Raw genomic sequence first — 10,137 nt, 5'->3', positions numbered from 1 at the left:
AGGTCAAAGCACAAAAAACAGAGGTCCAGGGCAAACAATCCAAAGGGCAAATCAAAACCCAGAGTCAGAGAAAACAGAGAAAACCAAGTCATACACAGGAATACCACGGAAAGAACACTCAGTAGTTTGCAGTAGAAACAATACCTCAAAACTCACTGCTGCTAAAGACCTGGGCTTTTAAGCTAAACTGATAAGTCATGTGATCATAACAACAGGTGTAACACATCTTGATCTTGAACGCTGATAGGCGCTTGTATGGGAACCAGAAGTCATCTGATCTCCCTGTGCATTCTGGAAGATGAAGTCAGTGTATGTTTCAGGAAGCGATAAGGTCATGTGATCTCCCAGAGGATTCTGGGAGATTGAGTCCGTGGCTTCATTTGTGACAGACATATTTTGATGTAATTCATCACAATACTAAATATCGTCATATTGCCCAGCCCTACCTTAATTACACTTACAAGTGCTACAATGATTTTCTTTCATTAAAAAACTACTGTCTGCCATCCTTAGCTTGGTGAAGGATAAAGATTGTATTCAGGACAACAAGCTGGTTCATGGTCACAGGCACTTTTTAAAATCATATTTCAGTGTGTTTTACAGGGCAAGAATAAGGTACATTAGAGAAAATCCAAAAGACTGTTAGACTCCTGCCATTTGATGAAGGGCTTGGGTGCATGTATCACCAAAAGAATTTAACCAGAAACTTCATTTTAGTCTCTATTATTATTCCAAAGGAAGTAAGTAGATAAAACGCCTGAGTTTTGAATGAACATTTTAAGGCCCATGCACTGAAAAACTTCATGGCCATTTAAGATGTTTTGTTTCGCCTGCCTCAAGTTTTCACAGGGAGAGAGGAATCTAGTTTCCACTGCCCACATGCTGTACCTTCCTGGCTCCAAGCTGGCCACATGCAGTCATTCTTCGGTGTTGTTTTTCACTCAAGAACCTGAAGCCTTCAGATAACATGAATCACAAAGTACAATACATTGTTCCCTCCACTTCTCTACACCTCTGTTGTATAAAGCTGTTCTAAGAGAAAGTTAATTGATTATATGGGCATTTTTCTTATTCAAAATTATTTCCTTGAGTGCTATTCTCAGTCTGATCTTTGTTAACCCTTAGATACAGGAGAAATAATTTATAACGTAATGAATTACACTTATGATCGCCACAGTATTTTTCTTTCCTCAAGGAAAGAATTCTGACTTCTTAGTTTTTATTCTTTCTTCGTGTCTATCCTGTCTTCTGTGTTGGCTAGCAGAGCTTGAGTAAGTGTAAAGATTGTATTCAGGGTAAACTGGTTCATGACCACAGGCATATTTATCTTATTTTACTATTTAGCCATAGGCTTCTTTTTAGGTAAAAAAGGAAATGTCTCTACTATTTTGCTAAATGAATAAACTAAATGCATAAATAACCAATATTTGTTCCAGCTAAAATGAGGGCTTTATACTTTTAAGCAGTCTTTGAGAAAATAGCTTCTGTAATATTTGGTTTGATTAATTTCTGTAATATTTTAATGAAGTGTTGTTTGACTAACAGACAATAAAAAAATTCTAAAAAAAGAAAATAGCTTCTACTTGGCTTTTTTGAATTTCGAGACAATGGGGCTAATGCAAAACTACCTTTATGTTCTTTTGTTAAGTTTATATTGCTGTTTTTTTTGGGGGTGGTGGGTGGTGTGGGGGGTCATATGAGTGTGTGCCATGTCAGATTCAGCAAACTGTCAAACACAAAATGTAGCTTTGGGAAGTGACAGACAGTTTGTTCATGCATAAGAGAAAGATTGATTGGTTGGCGAAGTGACAGCTTATTGGCTGAATAAATCAGTTCACACTCAATAGGAAATAGTCATGGATTTTTAACAAACTGCTGCAAAATGTGAGCAAAACCAAAAGTGTTGCCTGTGTTGACAGTAAAAAATAATCCAGTGTTTATTGCTGCATTGTTTTCTTGTTGGTCATTTTATAAAACTAACCATGCAAAAGTTTTACCATAATTTTTTTCTGCATTAAGAAAGTTTTAGCAGAGGTCATTAATTGAAGTCCAAAATTAGAACATTAGGTCTGGGCTTTAAATTATTTGCTGCTCGACTTTCTGTATTATGATCCCAAAGGCTTTAGCAGTAATCCTATCCACTACACAGATAGCAGTCATGCATCCTAAGCAATACCTTCCCCAACAGATGCATATCAATGTTGATTCATTTGACAGATGCAGCTAAGTTGTATTGTTTACTGTAGCAGCTGCTAATCAAAGAGCAGCACTGTGACTGTGACACCAAAAAACAGTTCCACATTACAGACAGCATTCTATAAAAAAGTTTATTTTACAAGAGACGCCATATTAGTGACATTCCTCTACAATGACTTAAAAGTGTGCTGTTGTGAATACATGCAGTGTTTTATTTGATATCACCAGAAAGGTGCATAGCCAGGAAAAGCTCTCTCCAATGTTTTACAGAGTCTGCTGTCATACACTGGATGGTATGGATGAAGATGCAGCGCTAGAAAACAGATGTGTAAACATGAACATTCTATACCCTTCCATTGTCAGACCCATCCAGACCTTTGCTAATGGACCACCATCACACGAGACTGATATACCATATGTTTTCAGTGTTATAGTCAGCAGAAAAGACACATACATGATATGTAACATGAAGCAAAAGCTAGAACTAGCACTTTCATATAGTAGTGCCATGTCTCAACATTCACAAGAGTATTTAAGGCAGAAAACGAACACACAGGACGCGGCCCTGAGCAGGACAATGCAAAAACAGATCAAATATACATGGTTTCTTTTGGCTCAAATGTTTGTTCGACAATTTATATGATGCTAATCTCATGGAGACCTACACTTTCATATCCTCTTAGGGAGACACGTAAAGATACAGTCGACTTGATTGTTCAAAATCAAATAATTATTTAAAAACCTATGTGTGGATATAAGCTGAAAAAAACTTACACCAGAAAGACCTTTACACAGCTAGAGACCAAAGCAAAATCATTACACGGTGGATTTCAGTTGATCTGTTTTTATCAGAAAATGAGAAAAGAACTTGGAATTACAAAGTAACTTTGTATGAGGGCCATGTTATTTGACAATTCTGGATAATTCTGAATAATATCTTAATAAAATAGTCTGACTCACCAAACCTGAGGAAATTCTACAACCACAAAGATCAATAAAAATGGACCTTAAAAGCAGAGATTACAATTATACAATACATAATATAGTAGACATTAATTCAAGCCTTAAGGCAGTTGAGCGAGGTCTGTTTGTTTTGGTTTGCATCATTATCTGCAGGGCAGCTCCTACCTAAGTGAATCAGAACACTGCTGTGCATGTATGAGACAAAGAGTATAAACAGACTAGTCAGTAAAGCCATAAAGAAGGCATTGGCATAGTTGTCATACTCATACAAGGCCCTTGAAGAAAATGATGACCTCAGTAAACACTATGTCTTGTAAAAAGAATTACATAAGGTATTTGGGATTTGTCAGGAGGCATCATGCAGTTAATACCCATGCAGAACATCTTAATGCTTCAAGTCTCTCATGACAGACAACATATTGAGTATATTTTGTATAAAAAATAGGCTGACAAATCAATGACATGTTATGATAAACAACAAAGTTTGCATAATTTCTAAGTCAAGTGGATGAAATTCTCATTACACCTCTGACTGATAAAATTGACCTCATATGAACCACATAGCACTTGGAGGAACAACATGAAGTCTGGCCGCCAGGGTAGGTATGGGTTAGGTGTGTAGAGTATTCCTATCCAGATCCTTACTGAGACAAGGTGTACTGTTTTTGGCCTGTTCCTTTTCTGTGTCTCAGAGCAGTGAGGACCCTGAGTCCTGTTGCTTTCATATGCTGGAAGTCGAGGACAGGGTCATGTAGGAGCTCTCTCAGCTTCCTCTGATGTGTACATAGAACAAAAAAGTTGTTATGACAATTGCTAAAAATGCTCAGAATTGTAGATCATGTGCAGCAACAAACAACCAAATGCTCTGTGTGATAGTGACTGTTTCAAGGGGTGTGGTTAAGCCTAATATGAAGTGGAGGTCCTAAAACCCCCTATAAAATTAGAAGTCTCAGCTTGATAATACATGGAAACATGGCAGCTAGTTAAGCCTTAAATATTTCACATTCCCCTCCATCACAAATTCAGCATTGTTATTTGGCATTGATCTTGTGGAATGACTCTGTAATATGTGGCTTATTGTATATTATTGATTTTACAAAACAGTTATAAAATATAATATAATAAAATATATTCATAATAAAATTCCATTTAATTTATTATCAATAGTAATAATCACAATAAACAATTCTTCCACCAAGCAATATAGTTTGTAAACAGCTATGAGCTCTGTTGCCAAGCAACTTCACAGTTACTACATGAGAACCACAGTGGTTTTCAATATCTTGGTGAATTATGTCAAAATTCACTTGATCTGTGAGGTCATATGTGTGTATATCAAGTATTCTATAATAGCTTTGAATGTGGCTTAGCCAATCATATTTCAGAACTCTTACTAAAATGTTTATATGGTGCACAGATATTTTTGGAGATGTTTTGGGACTTAACCAAGCCTACAAACCTGTGGGTGAGGGAGAGCCATCATCTCCTGCTGTGGAAAACTGCTCTGTCCCTAATGCTGCTATAGAGCTCCTGGGTCGGATGCAACGATCTCCAGAGAAACTTCTGCGTAACAGTGCCTGCATCAGATAAAGTATAAAGTGATAAAAAATGCTATATAGACAGGCAGGACTGTGCATATTTTGTCAATACACAGGCAAATACAAGCAATAGCATACAGATTTCTGTGACCTCTGCTAGGCTCTACATTGTTACACAGAAAGTTACTTTAGCTTTTTTAGCTTAAAGTGATAATAGGACTGACCTTGCGAGTTAAGGGACTGCTAGGAGCTGAAGCGCTGCTGTATAAACTCAGGCTGGAGTTTGACCTGCTCACTGCCAGCCCCTTTGTGCTCCCTCTGCGACCTGATGCCTCGAATGACTCAGGCGACAAATATTTCTCCTTTATCTTTAGGTTCGTCCGACCTTTCACTGAGAGATTCAACAGTAAATTTTTCTTGTATGGGGTTCACAGTTTGAAAGAGCAGAATAGTAAAATGTTTTATTCACCTCTGCAAGGGTCATTCTTGACCAGAAATTCATCCAGGGCTGTCCATCCACCACCAACACGTACCATGAGCGTGCTTCGTAAAATGCGCACCATTCGTAACTGCTGAGAGTCTCCGAACTGCAGATAATAACAACATTTCAGTTCATAGATTTACAATGAATTGTGATTACACCTGATACACTAAATGTCTATAAGTATGCAGCCACAGCTTGTAATTAGTGAATTCCTCTGGACCCATTGCTGACCCAGGCATTCAAAAGCGAGACACTCTAGAGCAGCCACACAGGAGCCTAAGGTTACCAAGCCTAATGCCAAGCATCAGCTTGAGGGGTTATAAAGCCCCCCCAGCATTGAGCAAGGAACTCCATTCAGTAGAGCTGGAGTGACATTTGTGATCCAGAACTAGTCATTCCATATCACTACCTGACCTCACTAATGTTCTTGTGGCTGAATGCTTTCAAATCCTCACAGCAACATTCCAACATCCAGTGTAAAGCCTTCCCAGAAGAGTAAATGCCTTTACTGCAGCACAGGGATGACCAACTCCCTATTAATAGCCTTAATTTTGAAAGATATAAACACTGAAGGAGCAGGGGTCCACAAACTTTTGTACATGTATCATATGATTTTACTCTTACCCTGTATCGGTTCGCGCTAATCTGCTCCACCTGAAACCTCTTTGGGCAGTTGCACTGGGAAACTTGCCGGCTCACCTAGGATGTTGTGCAATGTCTATTAGAAGTCTATAAATTACAATAAAAATCTAAGACAATGTCAGACCTTACAGACCAAGTTCCAAGAACAACTCAAATAAACACTAATCTGTAACACACCTCTTCATTGATTTGGTCTGCATCTATTGTTCTTCTGTAGGGATCTCGGCTTGGGTGGAGTGCACTCACAAACTCATAGTAGTCAATGAATCCATCACCATTGACATCAAAGATGTTTGCAACAGCTGTCATTTCCAGGGAATTAGTTGGGAATTCTACATAGAAGCAAATGTAAGGGGTAAGGGTTAAACATAATTCAAGAACAATTAAACATAAAGAATTACATACAATGAACAGACATGATGAACCACAATTACTGGTAGAATGAAGGTAAAGTAATGCTTACTTGAGGCGAGAACACCGTCAATAAACTCTTTCTGTGTGATTCTACCATCCTGATCTCGATCAATGCTTCGAAAGACATCTAAAATCCGTGACTTGAGGTGACTTATCCACTGCATGTACCTTTTGCGCCAGATGTTAAAGTCAAAGTTGGCAAACTCCTCCAACTGTGAGTGAACAAAAACAGAATTTACAGAAGCAAGAACATAGGTATGTAAGTCACACCTTAGAGCGAATCAAAGAACAATGTACTCTTAAAAATGGAAACATGCAGTCCACGTACCTTCACCATCCACTTTATTAATAACATCTATCGTGTACATCCACTCACTGGCCACACCAACCAAATAGGTCCACTATATAGGTGTGCACTTGCAGAATGTATTTATATGGTATACTGTATGTAGTGTATCTCTTTTCATTGTTTGCTGCCCTGTACTGCATTTATTACAGGTCATTTTCTGAGCAAAAGACAGTTGCTGTGGTTATCAATTGGGTGGTGAATCATTCTGCAGTGACACTGCTTTTGCTTGGGTGCTTGGCTCTGCGTTGCTTGGGTTTTCAGATATGGTTTAGAAAATATATACAGGGTAAGTCAAAAGAACGGGATTTATTTAATTTTATTTTTTATTGTATTATCAACCTTTATCTCTGGGGTCATCTCAAACAAATTGTGTATGCTGAGAAAATCTGCAACAAACACCACCTTCAGCACTGCATCGTGGAGGCTTGTGACAGCATTAAAAATGAAATAAATAAAACGGTGTCCTGTGACTTTTGACTCACCCTGTACAAGCCTATTCCCAATCAAGTAGACGAGACAAAACTGCTTATATGTCAGCAGTATGTCAAAATGTTGACTTAATATCTCAAAATAATTACTTATTTTCTCAAAATCATTGACCGAGCATGATTTTTTTCCCATCATATTCCAATATACTGTGTCAAAAAAACAGTTATTAAATGTCAAGAATGTAAATAATTCTTTGGGATAATAAGTTATAATTTCAAGTCATTATTTTGACACAGTAAGTCAATAATCCAAGAAAGCAAGTCACTATTTTGAAAAACTATGACATACTGCTGCCAGAAACAGAGAAAGAGAAAAAACCATAAGCATTTTTTCCCTTCTACCTGCTGAGTAATGGGCTTCCATGCAGGTCAGCGTCACTGTCAGGTTGAGAATGATCCACTGCCAAAAAAGTCAGCCAATGCAGCTCTGTGGCCAGGAGGTGACCAATGAAGAAAGGAAAGAGTGTGGATAACACAAACCATGCATGGCAGCAGATAGGATACAATCTCTAAATGTTTCAAGGTTTCAAGGTGGTGGATGGTGAGTGCAGAGTTTAGTGGATATTATTATCCTACTAATCTTACTATAACACAGGCACAGTGATAGTAATAACCTCTCTGAGTTTTTGCTGGTGCTCCTCTAGTCTCTTCTGTCTGTTGTGAGACAAGAGCCAAAGTTTCTGCCACTGGCTGATCAGCTGACTGAGCTGAGGGGTGTGAGGCTCCAGCCTCTCCAGAGGTAATGGTACTGAAGCCTGGGGTTTCTGTGAGCCTCTCCTTTCTACACAAACACCACAGCCCCACAGTCAGACATATTCATAACATATATCACAATATGTGAGTGAGCTTCAGAAACATGACTGTACACTTACTGCTTGGCATCCTGTGGCTAGGAGACACATGCTGCTTAGGAGTCAGCTTGTGTTTGCAGGATTTTGTTGCATTTTCAACCTCATACAATTTTCTCTTTAACTCATCCATGAAAACCTATAAAGGGAAGCAATGCATTGTATTCCATAGTTTAATTCACCTAAAGAAAAAACAGGAACCATGAATATTGATAAAAGTTGGGTTGGTAAGCATATGTACAGTGTGCTGGTGGATAAGTTCTGCTGTCTGATCCATGTCATGAGGCAGGGCTTCCTGCTCTCTGAGGTTCAGAGACTCCTCAGCAGCAGAGATCCAGTCCAACAGACGCTGCACTTCCTCTCTTTCAGCCTCCAGAGTAGAGAGCATGGCCTGGATCCGTTCAGCTTGCTGCTGCGCCCATGTCTGCACCTGAGCCACAGAACAGATTCACATATATTCATAAACATAGCGACAGTCTAATGAAAAGCTTAAAACTCTATTTTATTTTTTTCTTTTTAACAGTATCTGAAAGGTCACATTTCATGATTCACAGATTGAAATGGTTCAAAATTGCATAAAATTAAAGGGCCCATATCATATGGAAAACCGAATTTCTGACACTTATTCTCAAATAAAAGAGTTTAATGTAAACATGGCTAAAATTTCAAAACGTAATGTTCACTCCACAGTGCTTACAGTCCAAATATGGAATCTAAGATCAGGTTCTTATGTTATGACGCCAAACTTGAAGAATGTCAAGCATCTTTTTTGTTGCTAGATAGAACCATTTTCAAAAAGGATCAATATAGAACCATATACAACATGTTCTCCATCAATCTGAAGAACCATCTCACAAAATGCACAAAATGACTCACAAAATGAATACAGAACTCATACTTCTAAATAGAACCATTGTCTTTACTCAAGAACCCTCGAAGAACCATCTTCTCCAAGTGTGTATTTTTACTTACTAGCTAACGCTTGTTGTAAACTTATCTATTGTAACACAGAAACAAGAACCATTTTTCTTAAAAATGGAAATAAATGCAAAATAACAAACAAAAAAAACACTCATTCAAGAATATATACTGAAACAAATACAGTACATATAATACTAGTATGTATGCTATAACAGTAGAATTAGCTACAAACATTACTCTCAAAGCTCACTAAACCCTTTAGAGCGCCAAGTTTGAAGTCTCATGATGTGTCATAATAAATGCATTTATTGCTTTCCTTATTTAGATATATTTGCCCAACGCTTGTTGCAGCATAACATGTTCATGAAATCTAAAGACTGTGGAAAACAGTCAACTTAAATAATTTCAATCATCTCAATATTTGTGATTATTTAAAAAATTGGCGATTAGAAAGTTAGGTAATAATTGTGACAGGGCTTTTCTAAGGGATGCAGAGAGGTTGGAAAACAGTCATATAAAAATAAATCATGACTTGTTTTGGTACATAAAACTACATAAACATCATAAATGGACTGCTGTAAAAAAAAAAACAGTAAAATACAAGAAAAATGTAGGATATAAGTCCTTTAACACACATGAAGGTTATGAATAGTTTAAAGCTATTTTCCAAGATACAAGATTTTTTTTATTACAGCGACAATAAAGAGAATAGAGAAGATAACTGTGAACGCTATCCAGGTGTTCACTCACCTCCTCGTAGCGAGTCTTGGTGACGCTGATCCAGGACTTTATAGTGATAATAGAGTCAGGGTGGCAGAAGGACAGAATTTGCTCTCCTAGGGCCTGTATAGATTCCAGCTGTGCCTGCTGAACTCTCAAAGAATTCATTGATTCCTGTTCAAATGAGGCAGAAATATCACTTCTAAATGTTCTCAAATGTAGTCCTACTATCATAAAAAACATTTACCTTAACCTCTCCCCCCATACCTGGTGCTGTGTACGAAAAGCCACGAGGGCCTCCTCTTCCTCAGGCAGCGCTCCATATTTCAGAACCCTTTCAATGTCCGCAAGATGATCAAGGAATGAGTGAACCTTTCCATCAAACTCCTCTGCCTGTGGTGATTCAGAATTATAGCGGAAGTTTTCAGAACCAACCTGAATCAGTCTATTGTGATTACCCATCTGGAGTCTACACTCTTTGGCCATTTTATGAGTTACACCTGCTTTTGTAAACTATTTACAGTTACTAGCAGTAGCCCATCTGTTGCTGCACAATTGAGCCCTTATAACAAAA

At 37.9% G+C, this 10,137-nt stretch overlaps 1 protein-coding gene across 6 annotated transcripts in view; it reads right to left on the bottom strand.

Annotated features, from left to right (window-relative positions):
- Positions 1 to 2,313: 2,313 nt before the first annotated feature.
- The window catches only part of macf1b (microtubule actin crosslinking factor 1b), a 39,766-nt gene continuing 31,942 nt past the window's right edge, over positions 2,314 to 10,137 (bottom strand). For all 6 annotated transcript variants that reach the window (XM_037536884.1, XM_037536889.1, XM_037536888.1 and 3 more), the window contains 12 exons: positions 9,831 to 9,956; positions 9,594 to 9,737; positions 8,164 to 8,352; positions 7,947 to 8,061; positions 7,689 to 7,855; positions 6,287 to 6,449; positions 6,001 to 6,155; positions 5,806 to 5,880; positions 5,167 to 5,284; positions 4,922 to 5,088; positions 4,619 to 4,736; positions 2,314 to 3,932 (listed from right to left, as the gene is read on the bottom strand). In XM_037536884.1, the coding sequence (XP_037392781.1) occupies positions 3,907 to 3,932; positions 4,619 to 4,736; positions 4,922 to 5,088; positions 5,167 to 5,284; positions 5,806 to 5,880; positions 6,001 to 6,155; positions 6,287 to 6,449; positions 7,689 to 7,855; positions 7,947 to 8,061; positions 8,164 to 8,352; positions 9,594 to 9,737; positions 9,831 to 9,956 (1,563 nt within the window). In that variant the 3' untranslated portion in view covers positions 2,314 to 3,906. The remainder of the gene's footprint in view (positions 3,933 to 4,618; positions 4,737 to 4,921; positions 5,089 to 5,166; positions 5,285 to 5,805; positions 5,881 to 6,000; positions 6,156 to 6,286; positions 6,450 to 7,688; positions 7,856 to 7,946; positions 8,062 to 8,163; positions 8,353 to 9,593; positions 9,738 to 9,830; positions 9,957 to 10,137) is intronic.

This window comes from Pygocentrus nattereri, chromosome 3, assembly GCF_015220715.1.
Source record: "Pygocentrus nattereri isolate fPygNat1 chromosome 3, fPygNat1.pri, whole genome shotgun sequence".
In the NCBI taxonomy this organism is placed as follows: domain Eukaryota; kingdom Metazoa; phylum Chordata; class Actinopteri; order Characiformes; family Serrasalmidae; genus Pygocentrus; species Pygocentrus nattereri.
This window is presented reverse-complemented; position numbering and strand designations above follow the sequence as displayed.